The sequence below is a fragment of the Phodopus roborovskii genome, unplaced genomic scaffold, assembly GCF_943737965.1.
Source record: "Phodopus roborovskii unplaced genomic scaffold, PHOROB, whole genome shotgun sequence".
Classification (NCBI taxonomy): domain Eukaryota; kingdom Metazoa; phylum Chordata; class Mammalia; order Rodentia; family Cricetidae; genus Phodopus; species Phodopus roborovskii.
The window spans coordinates 2,605,859-2,628,989 of NW_026126616.1; the positions used below are offsets into that span (position 1 = coordinate 2,605,859).

A 23,131-nucleotide genomic window follows, 5' to 3' on the forward strand; every position below is an offset into this window, starting at 1 on the left:
TTTTCACAGGCATGGGAAACAAAGGTTTCTTCCAATGTATCAAGGGAGGCCTACACTGCACATTGATGTGGACAGAGAGGACCCCTCTAAAACCTAGGCGCTTGCTGTCGCTGGCTGACTGTTTTATGGAGCTGAGGATCGAAGTCTTGTGCGACTGGGTAAGGCTTTCTATCTGGAGCCACAGCCCCGGCCCTGCAGCTAGGATTTTTAAGCCCACAGCTGTCTTCAGATGGTGTTTCACACTCACCCAACAAAAGCTGTTTTGCTACAAGTGACTACAAGATTATCTGCTCCGTTTCTGCCTTCAAATATGTACTTCCGATTCCGAACAACAAAAGTATATGCAGAGGCCTTCACACAATAGAATATCAGCTCTTACAGAACTTCATTATCTACTCTTAAAAGTAACCTCCAGTCCCATACTCTCAAACATAAGTGCTCCCTTAAATGAGCTCTTCCGGTCTCTAAACACAAAATCCCAACAAGCTCAAGTATAAACCCAAACCCTTCTTTGTCTCTCTGTCCACACACATGCCCCTTCAAAACCCGGTGCCCACCAGGGATGACACTGTATTACTTTTTAAAAATTAGATCTTTTCAAAACCCAGTGCCCACCAGGGATGACACTGTATTACTTTTTAAAAATTAGATCTTTGGGGGATCTGGGACGACAGCTCAGTTAGTTAAGAACTTCCCAAGCAAACCCGAAGATCCAAGTGTGATCCCTAAAGCCCACAAAAAAATGTTGGGTGTGGTGTACTTGTAACCAGCACAGGGAAGGCAGAGCCAGGTGGGCTCAAGCCTACTTACTCAGTGAGCTCCAGGTTCGTGAAAGACCCTCTCTTCAAAATGCCTTGGGGGAGGAGGTACCTGTGGACAACCGACAGCTAACCTCTGACCTCCACATGAGTGCACTCATATGCACATTCAAACACACACACACACACATACAGAGAGAGAGAGAGAGAGAGAGAGAGAGAGAGAGAGAGAGAGAGAGAGAGAGAATTGTGCTTGGGAATGCTTCTTTCTGTGATAGTGAGTTGGGTAAGGAAGCGAAGGGGCCCTGTGGGAGTGTGGGGCAGGAAGACCAGACTCCTGCAGCTCGGGCCTCAGTAGAGAGGGGAGACCTTTGACCCAGTTCTGTACCATGCATACCCATGGCAGCCCATAGCTGCAACCTGAGCCTAGACGTACTGTGTTCTGGGCACAGGGCACTGTTCTCCAGGGACAAGCACACTCTCCCGCCCTGTGAGAGTGAACCTGGGCACCATTAGCAACTGAGAGTCTGAAACTGAACCTCTCAGGCCTATAATTTTTGCAAACAGCAGAGTTCTGAATCTAGCTGGAGAGGGCTTTTAAGCTCCTTCTTGGTACATTCGGGAATAACCTTTCCCTCCCTCCAAATGATAACAGAAACTATTCCACAAACCGCCCCGAGTTCACTTTGAGAAAGTAGGCCTTTAAATTCTGTCTTTGTGCTAAAACAAGAGAGCTTAAATTCAGCTTAAATTCCATCTTCTGGAAAACAAAACCCTAAACCTTCTACGGCTTCCTGGTCTCGGGAATGAAAATTTAAACTTGAGAACACCAAGAGATCATGCCCTCCCACCCCCTCGCCCCCCACCAGCCCACCTCTCCACCCTCTGGCTTCTGCTTTTCCCTTAGGTTCTGCACCTGGAAATCCTCTCCTCCCTCCTTGCAACCCAAATCACCCACACTCGGTGCCCCCAATCGTGTCTGCCCACACGCCAGTTCTCCCTGCATATTTCTGTCTGTCCCAATACAATGCGTCTTCCTGGGGCCCGGGCTTTGTGCTCAGGTGCTACAATGGAAGCCTTTCCCTGAGTGCTCTGGCCACTGCCTCTTCTGGAGATGGGCACAGTTTGTTAGGGTTCCCAAGGCTCGGAGTTCACCAATGAACTATCCAGTACCTTCCAGGATGAAGCTGCTTGGCTTAGGCACACACACTTCTACACTTGGCAGCTCTTACGCAGTAAGTCCCCGACGGCAGAGCTCAACCCCAGGAGAGAGCATGTGATTGGGGATGGGGGGACACCAGGCAAATTCCCCGTCCTCTGCAGCTGCTCTAACCTGGTCCAGCAGCCACGACCCACACGAGCTGAGGGGGCCCCGGAAGGGCCCCCACCGGGAAGGAGCGGCAAGTGCACACTGACTGGAGTTCTGAAGACAGTGGCCAAAAAATTAGAGAAGACTGCTTTCTTCTTTTCCTTTTGAGACAAGATCTCATGTAGCCCAGGCTGACCTCAAACCCATTACGTAGTCAAGCGGCTTAGTTAACTTTTCTATTACCGTGACAGGGTAACTTATTTTTTTAAAAAAGCATTTAATTTGGGGGCTACTGGTTGCAGAGGGTTAGAGTCCAGGACCACCATGATAGGACCCATGGGAGCAGGCTGATGAGCGAGCGAGCGAGCGAGCGAGCGAGCGAGCGAGGCACTCAAGCAGAAGCTGACAGCTCACATCCGATCCACAAGCAGGAAGCAGAGAGAGATCTAACTGGGATGGCTGGGCTTTTGAGAGCTCCAAGCTTACCTGGAGGGCCACATCTTCCCCCCAACAAAACCACACCTCCTAATCCTTCCCAAACAGTTTCACTAACCAAGGACCAATGGAGGACACTGCCATTCAAAGTACGGCCCAGGATTGACGCTGAACTCCTAATCCTCCTGTCTCCACTTCTCAAGTGCTGGAATTACAGATGTGCACTGCTGTTGAACGTTCCTTTAAGGTGTGCTACTTCTGTTTGCGCTGTGTTGCTCTGCCTCTCTCAAACACCCGACAGTCAGCTGAAGAGCTGAACGGCCAATAGCGAGGCAGCGAGAAGAGAGAATGTGGAGGGAGGAATCTGGGAGGAGGAGACAAGGGAGCAAGTTAGAACAAAGAGAGGAGGACTTGGGGGGCCAGCCACCTAGCCAGAGTGAGAATAAGACAGACAGAAGAAAACGGAAAGGCCCAGAAAGGTAGACAGGATAATCTAAGAAAAGCCCATGAGAAACAAGCCAAGCTAAGGCCGGGCATTTATAAAAGATAGTAAGTCTCCGTGTGTATGATTTACTTGGGTGCTGGTGGCCGTCCCCCCCCCCCAAAGAGCAAAAATGAAAAAAAACAAACAAAGAAAAAACCCGACAGTGGACCACCACACCCCACTACAGGCCTGGACCGCAGCAAGTCTCCTGCCTTGGCCTCCTGAGCGCTAGGCTCGCGGGTGTGAGATGCCACACAAAGTCAGGGCTCTGTGCTAGACGTGGGGTTACTGCAGGAAACATGGCACCCGGCTTCTAGGAGCCAGTCCCCAGCATTTCAACATCATGGGTCTGCACCCAGAAGAATGTCACCTCCGGTATCTTGACCAAGAGCAGGCAGATGAGGTTTCAGCCAGGAGTAACACGTGAACTGAATTTTGACCTCAGGGCACATCTCTGTTGGAGGCAGATGGGGAACTTCTGAACACAGCTGATAGCTCCAGTCCCTAGAGGGCTGGGGTCACCAGGGATACAGCGCAGAGTAAGGAGAGAAGGACTATCACGGAATGGCCCATCCACTTAGGCCACAGCTGAGCTCAAGGCTCTCGTGAAATAATTAGCTCTTGACCTAATTAGCTGAAACCAAGACCAAGAAATGGTTCTGAGGTGGGGTAAGAAGCATGGCTTTGGTGGTGGTCAGTCTTAAGCAAGTTCCTGAACTACAAATCCTCAATATCTCCATCTGCACAATGGAATCATCAGTTGCCTACGCCATTAGACTACCGGAGAGAGCAAATGGCGTGGCCCAAGCACAGAGCAGATACTCTGACTGCCACACTTAGAACTTTGCCGTTTTTCCTGCTCTTAAAAGGGTTCCCCATACTGTGTGAGCCTGCGAAATCCAGAGGTTGATATGGGGCGTCTATCAGTATTACCCATGTTTTCCGTTTTATTATTATTTTGTGCACGTGTTTATCATTGTGTGTGTGCATTGTGTCACAGCACAGCTCCGGGGGTCAGAGCACAGTGTCGTGGGACTGGTTCCCTCTTTCACGTTTACCTGGGTCCTGGGGATTGAACTCGAGTCTCCAGGCTTGGGCAGCAGGCACCCTTAACTACCTACCCATCTCACCTGCGTGCACCTCCTGTTTTGAGACAGAGTCTCTCATCAAAGCTGGAGCTCACCAATTCAGTTAGACTGGCTGGCCAATGAGCTCCAGGGACTCTCCTGCCTCTGCCTCCCTAGTTGCTAGGGTTGCAGCCATAACCACACCTGTGGGTGCTGAAGATCATTCAGGCCCTCACCCTTGCACAGCAAACACTGCCCTCCCTGAGCAATCTCACTCCCCATCCGCCACAGCTACCCATACCCTGAGCTAGACTGTCCTTTGTGGTGGGGGCCTCCTGTGTCCGATAAGGTGTCGAGCAGCCCGTCTGACCTCTACTGCCAGTACTGGAGACATCCAAATCTCCCCAGATATGTCCCCTGGGGAGAGACGAGAAGGCAATAGGCCCCAGGTACACAACACTACTCTAAATCAATGATGGCAAGGGTCCTGGGGTGGCCAAGTGGTCCTAATGTCTGAAAGGAAAGAGACCTTTTCAGACATGGAAGAAAATGTGAGCCCTCACCATCTCCCCAGTCACCATGGAAACCCTACTGCCCAGTGTGTGTGTGTGTGTGTGTGTGTGTGTGTGTGTGTGTGTGTGTGTGTGGAGAGAGAGAGAGACAGAGAGAGGGAGGGAGGAGAGAGAGGTGCCCTTGCCCTCTTGTGAAGAACACAGGGCCTGGCTCAAATCATGCTTTAGGGCCCTTTAACCAACTCACAGGTCCTTGGTCTGGTGACAGCGGCAGAGAAGTCGTAAGGGCCACTCACAGAGTAAGCTGCGCGGCCCTACAGTGCAATGAGAGGTAACTGGCCTTAAAGTCCCCCTCAGCACACAGCAGCACAAGGCAGAGGCAAAAGCCAGCCGTCTCCGTCCTTACCACGAGCCACAAGGACCCACTTTAACAGCTCAAGGGCAGCCATGATGCATGTGGTTGCTTTCGCGCCCTCCTCGCACACCAACTTCGGAATGGTTCCGGGACCAGGGCCCCATGCAGGTTTTTTCTCGCGTCTTTTTTTTTAATGGCCACCTGCACAGTAGTCATGTGCATACCTGGAGGAAAGAGCATTTGACACGAAACCGCAAAGTTGACTTTTTTTTCTTTCTACCGGATATACATGCTTTTGCAAAATGCGCCACTGGGACAAAGCTAAGATTAAACCACTGGCCGGGAGATGAGCGGCGGTTAGCACCCAGAAGGCGCTTCCTAGCGGACTACACATCAGAGCCTCTTAGTAAATCGTACAGTGTACGTGTGTTATGGATAAGAACTGGCTCGAGCTTCAGGATGGAAAGTCTGCACGATTGTAGACATGAAGATGCAAAACAAGGCAGGAAAGTCCTACGGTCCTCACAACGTATCGTATCGTTGATAATAGACGTACCACCATCTTACATGCTTTCCCACGCCATCCTCGCCACATCACCCAGGGGACAAACAAATGAGGTGGCCGTATCTCAGTGGGTCACCTGCTTTCAGTCACGTGTTTCATTGGTTCTTGAGTCCTACAGTTGGCCGTGGGGACAGCAGGTACCAAGCCTGATACTGTTTGTGCAGAGCTGTTTATTTAGCGGGACGATGTCTGGTCCTCACCTCTAAGCTCCAATCGCTCTTTACAGACCCGAGAGTAGGAATGAGGGGGAATACAGCATCCCGTGCAGTGAGGACCCCAGCTAGGTTTGCTGAGCGGCAGACGTGAAGTCAGTTCTGACTCGGTCGGTGTGTGTACCTGAGATCTTAGGAAGCCTGCCTTCTCTCCCAGAGAGCTATGAAAACGACAGTGTGTGAAAGTCCTGTGAAGATTAACATATAGGAAGTGCCTGGGCCAAGGGGGGCTCTGCGAATAATATCCTCACTATGCCATCCGCTCGTCGTCTCCTCCCATCTTCAAGCCACCTTATCTGAGAGGCCTGCCTCCCTATTTCAAACTGCGAGCCACTCCCAAGGGCCGCCGTCTCAAAGCCCTTCTTTATTTCACTGCTTTCTCCAAAGCACTTGTCACTGGCGAACACACCCAAGAAACACATCTGTTGTGCCTCCCTGTCTAGACTCATCATCTGCCACACGCAGATTTTTTTTTTCTCCTGTTTTCTGTCTCCAACACACAGAACTGAGGCTAACTCTTAATAGGCATTAACAAAACATCTTGAATGACACGGAATGGGCCATGGATGACCACGGCCCACATGCTGCTCTCTGGGTTCCAGATCCTGTGCACTATGGGGTTGTGAGCACATCCAGTGAGCTAAGCCTAAGGCATGAGGACCAGCGAGAACTGGGATCCATCTTCTGGGATTCCTCGAAATGAGCAGCTTTGACCTGAAATCCAGCCTCTGCTCCACTCACCCGAAGCTCTTCCATTAACTATTCAAGAGAATGGGAAGGGCCCTGTGCTGACAGGACCCGTTTCTCTGAGACACACATGAAGTGGTGATGTTGGAACAGGAGCCCTTGCTACATGCTTAGCTAAGGTCAAACTGACCTACACACACACACACACACACACACACACACACAATGCTGGGGTCGCACTGGACTGTAACCCAAGCAAAGGGCAGACACTTCTGATAATTACCCATAATATTCAAGACAAGTCCAGATGATACTGAACCCCGAAAGGGCCTGGGAAGGAACCATTAGGATTTCCATTTATATTTAACATTGCAAAATGAAGCTGGGGCTTAGGAGATGGCTAAGGAGGTAAAAATAAGTGCCTCTTGCGCAAAGCATGAAGGCCTGAGTTCAGATCCCTGGCACCCACAGAAAAAGACACAAATAGCACATGTCGGTAACCCAGGCACGGAGTGGGCAAAAGACCCTTAGACTTCATTGGACAGACAGACAGCCTAGCAGAATAAATGAGCTCCAAGTTCAGCACCTATTTCAAAAGATAGTCAGAGAGCTATCAAGTAAAACACCAGACGTCAACCTCTGGCTGCCACAACCACACATGTGCATGAGCTCCCCCGTGCATGCGTGCATGCGTGTGCACGCGCACAAACACACACACACACACACACACACACACACACACACACACCAGATGAAGAAAATAAAAATGCAACCGGACCTGATCATGGATACCTACAATCTCAGCACTTGGGAGGAAAACGCAGGAAGATCAGAAGTTCAAGGTCAGGGTGATCTACAAAGGTGTCTCAATAAAAACAAAAAGATGTTACCTCCTGTAAAGAACACAAATTATCAGAAACAGCCACCCCCAGCCCCCTTCTAATCTTTCACTGAGGTTACACACCATTTGGAACATTTTGGACAAATACTCTGAGGGTTGGAACAGACAGGCAACCAGAAAGTAGGAACCCCAGCAGCCACCTCAGGAATCCCCCTGCTCACTAGCTGGACACGTGTTTGCAGATGCCATGGTCAGCCTGAACAAACCTACCGTCACAGAGAGAAGGTGGGCTTAGGGTCACAGTGCAACCGTGGCTCACAAAAGCATGGCATCCTTTCTGGGGACCGCCCAGCCTTCACGGGCCACATTACGGTGTCAAAACGAACAGCAGAATCACAGTTGGAAGGGTCAATCAATGGAATTACCCAGAACACAATGAAAAAGTGAGTAGTCGCCATGACTAGAAATGTCCCTATCCTATATCCTAGATATGACTATGATGATATAACAATGGGTATTAATTATTTATAAACAGAGCTTATAGGGAATGGCTGCCCAGATTTGTAAGTCCTATGGTGATCTGTCCCTCGTTCATTCTGCCATTCTTCTAGAACATCCCATACTACACCAGAATCTGCTTGGCCCTGACTTACCCAATCTGGCTGGTCCCTCTTGTTCTGAGGTGTGGGCTGGCTGGGAAGGGTTGAAGAGAAGGCTTTGAGGCTCACCTATCTACTCTCCGAATGTTTCCTAAGCCCCTCTGGCTATCAGGATGCTCATGACAAGATCTGTGCCCTGACAAGTCAGAAAAGGAACAAATAACAAGTTGTGACTACCGTACATTTCTGAAAGGGCCGGGGGAATGGCCCAGATCAGGGCTCCTGGATGTACTCTCGCCAGAAAATGCGCCTCTATATATCTGAAGTTCAAGCCCCACATTAAATAACTTACCTTAACTTCCCTTCCCATTCTGACTCTAAACCATCATCCCTAATAATAATAATTTTTAAATGGCGCCAGGGCTAAGGGGAGCTCTCAGTCAGTGAAGCTCTTGCCTCGCCAGCATGACAACATGGATTCAATGCTTAGAACCCACATTAAACAATAAAATAAGAAACTGGGTTATGGTAGGTTTGAAACCCCAGCCCTAGAAAGCAGAGATCACTTAGAAAGTTCCCACCCAGAGACAGGCCCTGCCCCTCCCCCAAACATAAGATGGGCTGTGCGGGAGGGACACTGACTCCTGGGGTGTACCTCTGATGTGTACATGCACTCACACACATGTAAACCTGAACACGTGTACCTGTGCATGTGAACACACAAACAGGGGCATAGAAACAAGCATCAAGTCCGGTCTCTGCAAACAGGATAAGCAAACACAGAAGGCTGGGCAGGCAGCAAGCTGGGCAGGCTGGAAGGAGCCAGCGGTCAAGCTATCCCAAAGCTTCCACACCCTGGCCAGAGCTGGAACCTTCTAGAATGCCTTTGCCCGTCCCCTCACAGAGCACGCTGTAGTTCAGGGCTTTGGAGGGTATCAGCTGTGGAGGTTCACGACTATTTTATGTCGTACTAAGGGGAAGGGCTGCTCCTAAAAGGTCAGCACAACGTTAAGATGCCATCTACTGCAACACACTCAGACGTCACCTTACTAGAATATATAAAACAACAAGTGTCACAAAGCATAGCAATTCACAGGGCAGGGATCCATGTGATCAGATGGGGGCCCCAAGATTCAGGAAAAGAAATAAAAAAAAAAAAATAGTAAGCCAGCAGAGGGATTTCCATTATTTTCTCTGTACCTACCCTCAGAAGAGGCCTGCTAGCAAAGAATTTCAGGACATGTCTCCCCGTGAGTGTAAGAAGGGGAAGGGTGGTCCCTGTGCTGGAAGCCTTTGATTTCCTGTTTTTAAATTACTGGGTTGACTGAGCCCATCACAGGCAAAATGATTTGCAGCCAGACAAAATGCAAGCAGCACTTGCCCCTGGAGGAGGGTGGATCCCTTTTCCGTCGCCCCTACTCACAGCCAGCCTTTCCTTGGCCATCTGTCAGCCCTATTTCAGAGTGAAGATACTGTCCGGGATCCACCAAGCTCTCCCCAGGGAAGGGAACGGCCTCATCCCAGGGTTACTCCGAAAATCCCGTGGAGGAGGTAGACACCTGGCTACCCGGGCAACAATCCCAGACTCGGAAAGTCTCGTTCCCCAGTTACTCAACCCTGTTTTCAGATCCCTAACGGCCCCAGTGTTGAGACCAGCCTGGCACCTCTTCCAAGGTAACACAAAAGCAGCCCTAAGTACTGGAATGATCCCAAACTTAGTCCATATGTAAGCAAGAAGATTCCCTAGTGTAAAATTAGCCATGTGTAACAGCGTAGAGACAAGGATACTGAACCAGCACTTTGCACGAGTCTGGGTAAGGGTACTCACACATAAAGGTCCGTTAACTCTAAAGGCTTGTGGTTACACTCTCGTCTCAAATTTTAATAACGATAATTTTAATCACTAGAACGATGTATTTGTACAAAACAGATTTTACTGAACAAGATCCCAAAATGCATTATGGGATCACAACTATATATATATATGTATGTATGTATGTATGTATGTATGTAATTACATTTCCTTGATCTAAATGATTGGGACCAGAAGCTTTTGGGATTTTGGACCGTTTTTAAATAATGAGGTCTCTTGGGGATTGGTCCCTGGACTAAGCATGAAATTCATATGTGTACCACAGTCCCCTTAAGTGCACAGCCTGCAGGTGACCCAGGTGACCCTACATATCTTTATTAACCTTTGTTTTGACTATGACCTATCATGTGAAGTCAGACGTGGAATTTTCCACTTGTGTTGCCACGGTGGCTCTCAAAAACTTTCCAATGTTGAGCCTCTTGGGTTTCATAACCTCTGGTAAGGGATGTTCAGCCATGTATACCTTCTACACAATGGAGGGGAAAAAAAAAATCTAGTTGCCTCTGAGTGGTGAATTGTGGAGAACTGCTCCTCTTCGACACATCTCACATTTACAGATAGAATTAGAGATTAAAATCGTGCTTCCAGATGTATTCTATGTTCAACCTGATCCAATAAAAATCTTTAAATAAAGGCTGCAATCTTTCCATACATTCAAGCCAGGCAAAGGGTTCCCAGGTGACGGTAAAAGGAAACAGACTGTAGAAGAAGAGAAAAATGAGAGAGAGGCTTTCTCCTTGGCAGGCTTCTCCAGGAACAGTAGCTTTGAAACAAAAACCACAGTCCTACCGAGAAACGCAAAAGGAAGGTGGTATGGTCACCCCAGACACAGCGAAGCCTGGGGCCTCCCAGCTTTGCAGGACTTGACACAGCTCCATCAAGAGATGACTTGGGACATTGGAAAGGGAGAGGATGAACTTCCACAGGCTGCATTCATGGAGGGGCTCACCGGGGCGGGCGAGATTCCAGCCTCCAACTCAGCGGTTCACACCTATGGGGGTGCCCCTCGTGAGCGTGGACTGAAGCCAGTGGCTGGCTGAGGCCGCCCTTCGCCAACATCCAGGGCACAGAGAAATAGCTACCGTGTCTGGTGCCTCAGGAGCGGTGCAGCCCATGGTAAGAGCTCTGATTTTAATGGGTTTCAACTTCTATGTGTCAGTCCCTGTATAAAACTTCTGGACTAGAAGAAAACCTAAAACCCTGTCCCTGATACCCCCCCCCCAAAAAAAAAAGCACTTCATGAAGACTATTACCTCAGAAGGGCATGGGTTTCTAAAGAAAACTTTCAGGGGCCCACTCAGCAGCGTAACCAATGGCCAATTATCTGATGGCCAGTTACTCAAGTTCACAATTACCCAATCTTATGAACTAGAAAAATACAAGACAGTGGGATTCAGGCTGGAATGGGAGGGAGCATTTGCCAGCCTGAGAGCCGGGCAGTGTTTGGGGTTTCATTTTGGGGGATTTCCCCCCCCCCCTCACACCATCCAACAGGCAAGGAAATTCTAAAAGTTCATTTCTTTCACACGCTGCTTTGCTATGCTGCTTTGCTATCTCAGACAGGTACCCAGAGGGCCCCTGCCAGAGTGCTTTGAATCTGGGGACGAGGAGGGCACTGTCTGGGCTGTGTTGGGGTTCCTTCTGCCCCTGCCTGGCTGATCCTGAGAGACCTCAGACTGCATCACTTTTAAATGCAAAGCAGCAAGGGCTCGAGAGGGGGCTCTCCAGCTAAGAGCATCTTCAGTCCCCAGCACCCACATGCACCTGTGACTCCAGCTCTAGGAGCTCAAACCCCTTTCTGGACTCTGCAGGCACCTGCAAACATACAGTGTATGTGCGTGCATGCGTGCACGCGCACGCGCACTCACACACACACACACACTCACACACACACACGGAGGGAGAATTAAAAATAAATCGTCCCTTTAAATCATTTTTAAAAACTCAAAACAGAAAAACAATGTCCTCAATTATCAACTGCAGATGTTAATAGAATGAAAGACAAGAAATAAAAAAATCGAATACTGTTTCAAAGCACATTTTTAAACCCCATATAGTAGTATTGACAGGGTTCTATGACACTGTACAAGTTCGAATAAGAACTTTCAATTAAACAACTGTAGGTTCATATCCAAGTCAACATTTTGAAAGTAGCATTTGCTCTGCACTAAAGGGGGGGGGGTCAGAAAAAGCAGGCTCCTCGTGATATGAAGTATAAACAAATGCCATTGAGGAGAGGAAGGGGGCCAGAAAGGGCCTGTCAGGGCAGGATCAAAGAGGAGTATTCAGTCCAGCACAAGCTTAGACAAGGCTGTGGTTCCAGAAGGTTACACTGAAAAAACCCTAAAGCTACTTCCAAGTCAATTAATAAGTTCTGATGAGAGCTGGGAATACAAGGCACCGGTTACAGACTACAAAGTTTCTTCCCCAGTGCCTGGACTGCGACGAGCTCCTAGTTCACCACCAGACCCATGCACATGGCATTTTGATGACAATTCACAGGTACAGAGAGGTTCAGGTCCATTCCTGCTGTACACTCCAAGCAAGCCTTCTGGGAACTACCAGCATGCATCATCCCAGCAAAACCTGAATAGGCCTGAACAGAGCTCCAAGTTTAGACCAAATCATTGGGCCCTTTGTTTAAACCGCAGGAGCCTCATTATATCTGCATACCAACCTGTCCTCCAGCCCTCTGGGGAGAGAATCTGGCTTGGTCCACGGTGGCCCCAGGAGCTTGGCACTCTTGAGATGCCCGCCTGTCTGGTCCCACCCTCTTGCAACCCAGAATGCCAGCAAAGTCCATTTTTAAATTCCCCCAGAAGTTTCACAACCACAGGTTTGAGTGAGGAGACAAACAGAGCTTTAGTTTGCTGACATTAAACTAAAAATACGCTGCAAACAAAAGCCATCTTTTACCAGACCTGGCTGGGGCGTCCTGGGGTTCCATGTGGTAGCACACGGCCATGTTCTTGGCAGCCAAGCCGCCTTAACAACTCTTCCACAAGGAAGAGGGGCTAGTCTGTCCCTGTGCTGTCAAGGAATCCCACAGCAGGCAGCCCGGCCTGTTTGATGCAAAGAACAGCTTTATGGTTCTACCATCCACCAAGAGGCCGGGCGGCTTGATGAATTCGGGGCGCATCATCTACTGAAAATGATAAGCACACACTTAAGGCGAGAGGCAAAGCCAACCTTATTTCTCTTATTTCCCTCACCCTCCTCCCTGCAATTAGAAAAGTAAATTATTACTGTGGCAACTCCGCAGCGTCAAAAAAATGGAGCTCGATGCCAACGTGACCCAGCACAGGTCTGCTGAATCCAGGATAAATGGGAGAAGGGCTCCCGAGATCAAGACTGAGTGACAACACATCCAGCCTTCTCAGAAACTCCTACCTGTTGGGCTTAGAACCCATAGAGCACAGCCGGGCACTCCAGGGCGCCCCTCTCTCCTCTAGTCCCAAACTTTCCTTCTGGAAGCCCCGAAGAAGGGAGCCTGGGCTCTCCCTATCCTGATAGCAGATGTAGAATTAGTTTAGCCTAGGCTGGGGAGGATAAACAGAAGGACTTCCTGTGCTGTGGATTTCGGAGTGCTCGGAACCCAAGAAGAAGGGATGAGCCTAGGGACTGCACAAAGTATCACCAAGAGCCGAGGGGGCCAAACTGTGACCCAAAAAGCTCTGCAGTCCGTAGCTCGGGGTCTGGAGCTGGAAGGTTGGTGGGCCCGGCCCTGGAGCACCAGCTGCAAGGTCACAGCGGAGCTAGACCCTGGGATGTTTGGCAAAAGATCGTGCCCATGCCGGGTGGAGGGAAGCGCCAGGAACCCACCCACCCTCTCCCCACACCTGCTCTGCGCAGCCGAGCCTGGAACACGTGGTAGCTCAGCTTAGGGCTTCTCAGGCGGCTGCAGAGACCCACTACCTCGCCCCGGCGGCTGCACCGCTCGCCCGGGGGCCCCAACCAGGAAGAGGCAGCGCTCCTGGCGCAGAGCAGCCGGCTCTCGGTGCCCGGTTCATCCCGGCCCTCGAGAGAAACCGGGATCGAGTTTTGTTGTCGTCCCACCAACCCTAGACCCCGGCAGCTTCCAACAACCCCTACCTTTCTCTATCACCTAGCCAAGAGATAAGACACAAAGAAGAAAAAAAGAAAAGAAAGACGGGGGTCACACACGCCGCCTCTCCTGGCAGTCTCAACGTACAGCCTGGAGCTGGGAGAGGAAGAGGAAGCGCACCTTCCCTCTTCCCATCCCAACTCGGTGACCCGCGGATCCCGGCAGCAAGGAGTCCAAAAGAGGCCGAAGGGAAGAGGTGAGGTTGGAAGAAGCAGAAAGCAGAGAGAGAGAGAGAGAGAGAAGAAAATATCCAACAAAACCACGCTAACGCGCCCCCTACCTGGGTGCAACATACTTTGGAAATAGAAGATGACCAAGATAAAGGATCCCAAGCAAGTGGCCAGCACCATCCGGCAAATTCTGTTCATCCTCATCAGTTCCAGCAGCGCCGGCTTCATGGCTTTGTCCTGGCCGCGGGGACCCGGCTGTCCGGGAGGCGCGTCCGGGGCGCAGAAGCGGGGACCCCGCCGCGGGGAACCAGCGCCCGGGAGGCTCAGAACGGAGCTGACCGGGCTCCGGAGCTGGACCCCGCTAGCTTCCCCGAGGCTCTTCGAGCCCCCAGCCCGGGTCTCGGGGTGCAAGGCGCGGGAGTTGATGTGCAAGTGTGGGGATGCGTGGCCCCGGCCGCGCGCTCCTGCCGGTCCGCCTCGCCTGGGCTCGATGCTCCGCCGCCTCCTCCGCTGGCGCCTGCGGCCGCCGCTGCCTCCTCACGGGCCGGGCGGTCGAGATGCAAGAAGGAAGGTGCCACCGCCGCCGTGCCCTGGCCTCTGTGACTGTCCAGGCCCCCCTCCCTCCCTCCCTACCAAAAGCTACTTCATTGCGCTCCAGTGATCTATATATTCCAGGGCTGGGTTTTACCGAACGCAACTCGCAGCCCCCGGCGAGGGGAGGGCGCCGGCGAGCAGGGAGGGCGGGGCCGCGCCGGGGCGGAGCGTCGCCTCCCCCCGCCCCTCCCCGAGACGTGGTCGCGTCCAGCGGTTTCCCCGGGAGTCCGGAGAGCGCAGCGCGCTCCCGCAGGGTCCCAAAAGCCCTCAGTCCTTGGGCGGAGCTGGGCCGCCGCCGTCTCGAGGCTGTGAACGTTTCCATGACCGAACCCGGAGGGGGCAAAAAAACGAATAAGATCGCCTTAGCGCTGCCACCCATCCTCGCGTGTGGGAAGACCTTAGGTGGCCGTGGCGAATGGGGGCTCTGTGGCACGCGAAAATCCCTGGGCGGTTTGGTAGGGGAAGTTGCCCCAAGCTCTCTCCTGAGAGCGAGTGCCCTTTTCACGATGACCACAACCAGGCCTTTCCTTCCCTTCCTTTCTCTTTAACCCCCCAGGGCAGCTCATCTTGAGGGCTCCTTTTGCAAAGAGGTTAAAGAGAGCGGACCTAAAGTCAAGGTTAGGGAAACTGCACTGCAACCGAGCGTCTGGCGACAGCTGCGCCTTCCTGCCACGCGCCCTCACCCGCACCCCTCGAGGAAAACGGGGGCCTTGTGGGTTCTAAACCTGTCTCACCAACGGGTAGAGCTCTCTGTAATGTATCCGTAGTGCATAAGAGCCAGCTGGCCGGATGTGAAAAGGCGCCCCTAAAAGTCCAACAAAGTGTGTGGGAAGGGGGCAGCTTAGCCTTGGCAGGTAGAGAGAAAGATGGCGCTGCTTTCTTGCATTGTGTAAAATGTTTTAAAATGTTGGGCTCCACGCGGTTAGGTGGCCGTGGATCAATAAGGGGCGTGCAGGTCGGTGGTAAGATCACTTTTATTCCAGAAAAAGCAATGTTATTGTAAAGCCTGACTTTTGTGACTTATCACTAAATGAATTTACAGCACTGTCTCGATTCATAATAAAAATAAGATATTGTTCCTTCCAATGCATCTCTTTACAGAGGCATTGATAAATTCGTGTTGAATCTGAGTGTAATGGATTCAGATTTGACAGACACACACCTTGCTTTCTGATCCAAGCATTTACATACGCAACCTCCACTTCTGAAGTTTTTTCCCCCAGCAGAGAAAGTCAGCAACCTCCACGTGATCCACTTCTGAAGTTTTTTCCCCCAGCAGAGAAAGTCAGCAACCTCCACGTGATTACCAGAGACAGTCAATTACAGCGAGGTATTTATGCAGCCAGTCAGTACTGTATCCATTTATCCTCGTTTATGAATGCCTTGCTTGCTGAAGGTGGCAAAGCTAGACTTGCTCTGATCCACCCTCCAGGGAGTACCCCATATGATGTGAAGAATAGGCAAGGTTCCCCTCCCCACCAAGTGTGTGGGAGGAGAATGGGGCTCCTTGCAGGGGCATGCCCAGACAGTGCCTTCAGGGGGACTGGTACCAGGGTCTTCTTTAACCCCTGGGTTTTGGTTTTTTTTGTTTTTTGTTTTTTGTTTTTTTTTTACAAAGTACAGCAAAGAAAGGTTTTGCATGCATTTCATTCCACTGTCCTTCCTCCTGGGACAGGGAAAAAAAACAAAAAAACACTGCCAAGCCTGGAAGTTACATGTCCAAGTAAGAAGTAAGAAATCAGGGTTTTGGAAGCTTGAGTTTGATTATGTACTTACTGGGCATCTGTTCTTGCATCCTCAAAACCTGGGTTGTCCCTGCATACAGCATTACAGTATGGCTCTCACAGTGACGGGTGTGTCCTCTCAGTTCTCACTGGAGTTCTCTCTCCCCTCCTCTGCAGTGTACACACACACACACACACGTACACACACACGTGCACACACACGCACTCCTCCAGCCATTGTGCCTTGTACCCTATAGACAGAGCTCAGGCCTGCACCCAACTCTGGTGTCCTGTACAATGACTGGTACACAGTGCACAGGAGCCACAGAGGAGGAGCCATTGTTCTCTTGTACTAGGAGGCTAAGGTAGGGCCCTCTCTCGTGTGTGATCGTGGCCTGTGCCAATGGTCTGTGACACTTGTCCTCAGCTCATTGGCAGTGAGGGGAAAGGCTCCAATTCTTACCCCCGTGTCAAGCGTAAGTCACCAACTACGACGAAGTAGTTGTCCACCTTGCCCCTTTCCTTGTGCAGGCCTACAGATACTGACAAGACAAAGGCCGGTTTCCTGATAAGATATGGAGAAGGAAAAGGGTCGTATCTTCTCAATGCTGAGCCAGAGGAGGAAGACTGCCTCTAGAGTCGGGCTTCAGGAGCTGGGTGGTAGAGCACATGCCTACCATGCATGAGGTCCTGGGTTCAAGCTCTAGTCCCGAAATAATGTTTCCCCAATGTTCCCGATAAGACAGGCAAAGTTGCATAGGCAATGACAGAGAATCCCTACCTTCAGGGACTTAAAGCAACTGGGCTACAGCTCCGCCTGCTATTTATCTGCCATGGATGGGCAGAAGGGTTACGCTTGGGGTGTGTTTCACAGTTGAAGCCAGCAGCACCTTCCAAAGAGTGACGCTCAGCATTCCTAACGCTGCCACCTTTTAACACAGTTCCTCGTGTCGTGGTGACCCCCAACCGTAAAATTGCTTCATTGCTACTTCATAACTATAAGTGTGCTACTGCTATGAATTTTAATGTAAATATCTGTGTTTTCCAATGGTCTTATGTGACCCCTGTGAAAGGGTCATTCAACCTCCTCCAAAGGGGTCGAGACCCACAGGTTAAGAACTGCTGCTCTAGAATGATACTGTTTGCAAGGCCTGAGAAGCAGGGGCTCTTGGGAAGTCTCACCAAATTAAGTCATCTAGCCCTCAAGGACTACATGTGGTTTCTGAGCTTCATTTATTGGCCAGGACCTGTCACAAGGCTGCCCAGCATCACATTGGGGTCAGGAAGTGTGGTCCTCTTCTGAACCACAAGGGGAACATGAGTGAGGAGCAGCCTTCACGGCCATTCCCCTGCTCGCTCTTCAGATCTCATTTCTCTACACTCCCTTTTTCCCGGCTTTCCCGAAGATGGCACTGAACTCATTGCCATGATGGGACCTGACTTGATCGCTTTCCTAAGAGTGAACCCTGCACAGCTGGAAGCTTAGCGAGTCTCTGCAGGAAAAGAAAAATAAAAGGCAAACCCTGGTGGAGCAGGAAGTCCCACTTACACCACCTATCTTGTAAAATCAATAAGAAAGAAACAGACTCAAAAGCCCACAGCTCCAGCTAATGCCTTTTTGTGAGCAGCGAGCAGACAAATGTATACACAGTTCCTCCAGTCCGCACGGCTGAGCTCAGCCTCATGCCTGTAGATTCTGCCCACAATGTACTGTCCTGTCTAGATCTTCCAAAACTGGCACAATGCCCCTTTCTGCACTTTGTTGGAGCGAGAAAAGGCCCCAGAGTACATGGGAGACAGAGGGCCCTTCAGCATCTTCCAGGAAGACGGTGAATGTGTCTCATACCAACACGGGCTGCCCACCCCCCACTGGCTCCTCCAAGGGCCAGGTTTTCCCATTTGCATCTCTCCCACACCTCCAGTACAAAGTACACTCAGTTAGCCTGAGCACAGTCAATATTTGTGGAGCTGAATTAAAAACCATTTGCCTGCAGCACCGGGAGGTTTGGGGTATAAATTTTCTACAGGTAGGTAAACCGCGAATACACAAATGGGTCACTCACAACATGGCCCTGAGAGCAAGCCCTCCTTGCCAGCTTTTCAGAACCAGACTGGAAAGGGGGAGGGGAGGGTAAGAGGGGAGGGAGAAAGGAACGGGAAGATTGGGGAGAGAGAGATGGAGGAAGGAACAGAGGCGAGGAAATGAGCAGGGAGGAAATAAGAGAAGACAGAAACGGTGAGCACAGGATGGTAGAAGAAATGCCCACCTATTCTGTGTCACTTCAGACTCTACCTTCATTCCTCTCCCCAGCCCAGGCCCCAGAGATCCCGCCAATGAAGCTCAGGCTCTACCCAGAGATCCCGCCAATGAAGCTCAGGCTCTACCCCAGAGATCCCGCCAATGAAGCTCAGGCTCTACCCAGAGATCCCGCCAATGAAGCTCAGGCTCTACCCCAGAGATCCCGCCAATGAAGCTCAGGCTCTTCCCAGAGATCCCGCCAATGAAGCTCAGGCTCTACCCCAGAGATCCCGCCAATGACACTCACGTTCTACCCCAGAGATCCCGCCAATGAAGCTCAGGCTCTACCCAGAGATCCCGCCAATGACCTCACGCTCTACCCCAAGCCCACTAAAACTTTCATCTCTCAAACAGCCCAGAAATCACTCCCCTAACTTGTCTTCCTTCCCCACAAGTAAGTTTTACCCAGTTTCCACGTTGGGCCCTAACCTCCATGGGAGCCCTCGACCTTCCATCAAAGTCTGTAGACTCGCACCTACAACTCGATGCCCGCGTATTCTGCCCTCTCTCAGTTGGAGCCACCGCTCTCTAGGCACAGCCACATCCCAAGAGCTATTGTGCATTTCCTTTCCCCATGCTCCTTTTTACAGAGGTGGAAACTGAGGCAGAGAAGGGTGACATCATGCTCCCAGGGGCACAGACCTGACAGACAGATGGAGGGTCACAAAGCTAGAACCCTGGTGGCACCAGTACTCCAGGGTCACCCTCAGCTTCCGGTGCCCCTGTGAGGCAGGAGGCAGGTGACATCACTTCCCTGACCTGACATTACGCCTGACTTCCTCCACCTGGTGGCTGCTGTTTCAACCCTGCCACCCGGATTCCCCTAACAGATCAGCCCTCTGGGACACACACACACACACACACACACACACACACACACCCTCTCACTGTGACCGAACAGCAGTGTACCTTTCCGGAGCTCACGCTGACATTCCCTTCTCTATTTATTGGAATACTCACCTGTGTTTGCTCCTTGTACCCCGCCTTATTTTTTTTAAACCCCTCCACCCCCTGCTCTCTTCCAAGCAGACTTTGCACTGCCTTGGCCTACCCTGGGAATTCCAGAATGGCTTCCAGTGTCAAAACCTTGACACCCAGCGCTATCATTCCAGGGAGAGAAAATAGGCTTTAGGTGAGGTCTGAGAAGGGAGCCTTGAGTATCGTCCCCACCCTTTGCTTTGAGGAGCAGCTCTCCTTGATGCCAGGGTAGGCAGGGACTCGGCCTACTGGCTTTGTTCTCACCGGGGTTACAGTACTCTGAGTATGGTTCAGAGGCTACTGACCCACTTGCCTGAGGGAGTTTGAAAGACTGAGGTGCCCAGCAGGTGGCTTTGCGTGAACAATCGATGTGGCCAATGCATGACCAGGAGGACTTTCTGTGACGTGGTGCCAGGGCCAAATTAACATACCAAGGAGGCTGGTGTAATGGTACATATTTGGAACCCTAGTACTCAAGAGGCTGAGGCAGGGGATTGCTTTAAGTTGGAGGCTGGCTGGTGCTATATGGTGAGACTGTGGAAGGGAGTGTGGGTCCTGGAAAAACTTTACACCAGTCCAGAAACTTCCCAGTTTGCCCTCAACAGCTGACTCCAACCTAGACCCAGGGTGTCAGCAGCCACTAAACATCTTCGTTGGAGTTTTGCCTTTTCAAGGGTTTCGTATACATGGATCGTACTGTACAGAGCCTGTTGATTTCTCCACTTGGTGAAATTTTAAAAAATATTTGGAAATGTATTTCTCTCTCTCCCTTCCCCCCCCCGCGTGTGTGTGTGTGTGTGTGTGTGTGTGTGTGTGTGTGTGTGCCAGAGGTCAACCTTGGGCGTCATCCCTTCTGTACCATCTACCCTGTTGTAAGACAGGGTCTCTTAGTAACCTGGAGCTGAGTGAGTAGGCTAGGCTGGCTGGCCAGTAAGCCCCAGGGATCCTGGTGTCTCAGTTTCCCCAGCTCTGAGATTACAATAGCACACTACCATGCCCAGCTTTTTACATGACTTCTAGGCACGAATCTCAGAGCCCCATGCATTCCAGGCAAACCATTAGCATCTCCTCAGCCCCTTGAAATTCATCTTGCCACGTGAGGTAATGACTGATTCCTTTTCGGGACTTTATGGCGCATTTTACCTGAACCGAGGTGTCACTAACCAACCACTGACCCTCATGGCTAGCACGCTTGAGTACACCTCTCTCACACACAAGAAAAACCAAGCCTTGCAAATATCCAAGGACTGACAGTTATTATATGGCAGAGGTGGGATCTGAACCAAGGGTGTGCCACGCCAGGACCCATACTTTAGAGTGGATCTACCGAGTTTCTGTGTCTTCTTGATAGCACAGTGACAACCGCCCTCACAGCTGCAGAGGGCAGAGGTTCTAGACGCAGAAGAGGAGAGAGACGGGCAGCAAGGAGTTAAATGGACTTGCGTGGTCCTCAGGCTCTCATCTTTGCTCAGGGTTCCCCAGGCACATCTCCTTCCTCCCTGCAAACGGTTGTTTAAACAGGGCACTGGGAGGGTACACGGGCAGCAGCTGCGTATACAGCTCCCCCCTTAGTCTCCCCTTGCGCCCTGGGTGGTGAAAAGCCATCCTCTCTGAGTGGTTTGTGACCCCCTCTCTAGATGAAAAGCTTTCCCCATGAACCTTCGGACCCCCAAGCACTGTGAAGGGACAGGGGATCCCAAAATAGGAATCACCCAAATACTCAGGGTAGAGATTCTTCCCACCAATCTCTCGTGCTGAGTGGTGTAGGCAGCCTGGGAAATTGTTGTTCAGTATTTACCCTTAAAATGCAAAACTCCTAGATATCAATCAAAGGAAAGTGAACACTGTGAAATGAAGGTTGAAAACCTATTTGATAAATGAAAGAAAGGAGCTTTAGCTTCTTTGCTAACAGTCAACACAAACTGCTAAGATGACCTCACCAAAGTTCAGTGACATGAACCAAAAAATATGGGAGATTTCCCCCTCACACAAAAATAACTAGTTTGATAATTGAATATGGCAAACATTTAAGTTCAACGGCTACCAGGGTAAACCAAAGATGTAAGACACCGTTTTAGTAAATAAAGCTTTCCCTTTATGCCAGAAGGGTGGAATAAGGCGATACCCATGTGTTGCTGGTAGTAGGATCCCTTTGCATTCTCTTGGGAAGTTCTTTGTCTCGGAAATGGGGCTGAGGTACCACACTGTGATATCTCAGGCTTTGGACTCAAGTGGACACAGTTTATTTGCCTTTGGAGAATCAGCTAGTGCCATTATTAAGGCTCGGTTTACTCACCTGTCGGGTGGGAACATCTTTTCCAAAACTCTCTTTCTGCCTGATGCTTGTAGCCAAAATCCCAGGCTGTTACACATGGCAGGTCTCCATGGAGAGGTCCACACAACAACAGGGACCCAGGCTCAGAGGACTTGGCCCATTTCTCCCCATCTGTGGCCCCTCCCCCCCCCAGGCAGCACATTAAAACAAAGGATCCAAGGGCCAGTCAAGGATGAGTATTTCTATCATTTAAGAAGTTTTCTTCTTTCTCCGTGTGTTGTGATCAAAATGTCTGAGAAAGTTATGTTTTATTTTATTTTGGCTTGTTTGTCTGGTTGGGTTTTATTTTTTGTTTGTTTGTTTGTTTGTTTTAATTGTCAATTTGACACAATCTAGAATCACTTTGGAAAGGGGTCCCGGTGAGAGACTGTCTAGGTCGGCCCATGGGCACATCCAGGGGGGAATGGTGGTCGATGGGAAGACCTGTCTGCTGTTATGGGGTAGTCACCAGAGGAGACAGTGTGGATGTGGGTTTCAGCCAAAAGAAAGTCTTTATTAATCTGCTGGCAGCTATGCTGGGTGTTCAGGATCCCAGTGTAGCACCGAGCCTTCCTCATTGTGAGCTTTTAAGCACAAAAACCATGCTCTGGATTGGCGTACTTCAGTTAACAAGAACAGTTAGCCTGAAGCAGAACTACAGAAGCCAAAAAGCAAGGTGAGTGCATTTAGAGACTTTCCCAGAGCTATGGACTTTGATGGATCAGGTCTTTGTTTTTGTTCTGGTAGGTGGTGCTGTCCACGTGCTGAGTTTTACAGCCATCATGGAGTCAGCTGTGCTAAGGTCTGCATGCCTGCCTACTCAGGTCCGGGGCCCTGTTATCCTGTGGGTGATAGCATAGCGCCCCCTGAGCCGCGCCTCTAGCATGCCTTTGCTCCTGGCTGTGGATGTGACCAGTGCTCGCTCACTCCTGCATTCTGACTTTCCTTGCTGAGACTGGACCCTGAAATGGTGATCTGACAAGGCCCTTTCTTCTTCTTTGTTACTTTTATCAGAGGATTGTATCACAGCAACAGAAAACAGAGCTAAGACAATGTTCAGATCTGACCCGGGTGGAGTCAAGAGATGGAGGAGGAGATAGTCCTGGTTTGGGTCCACACATGCCTCAGACTAGCTGCAGTTTCGGGGAGTGAGCGGTGACGTACACAGCTTGATTACTGATCTCCTCATCATCGATGTGAATGTGTTTGGAGACAGGACCCTGTGACGGTTACTGTTTGCTGTCAGCTTG

The 23,131-nt window shown here is 50.6% G+C and overlaps 1 protein-coding gene across 2 annotated transcripts in view; it reads right to left on the minus strand.

Annotated features, from left to right (window-relative positions):
• The window catches only part of Chst11 (carbohydrate sulfotransferase 11), a 179,166-nt gene extending 164,926 nt beyond the window's left edge, over positions 1–14,240 (minus strand). Inside the window, exon 1 of one of the 2 annotated variants that reach the window (XM_051206201.1) lies at positions 14,098–14,240. In XM_051206201.1, coding sequence (XP_051062158.1) covers positions 14,098–14,200 — 103 coding nt within the window. In that variant the 5' untranslated portion in view covers positions 14,201–14,240. Of the gene's footprint in view, positions 1–14,082 lie in introns of both variants that reach the window. The other variant, XM_051206200.1, reaches the window with a different exon arrangement.
• Between the last annotated feature and the right edge of the window lie 8,891 nt (positions 14,241–23,131).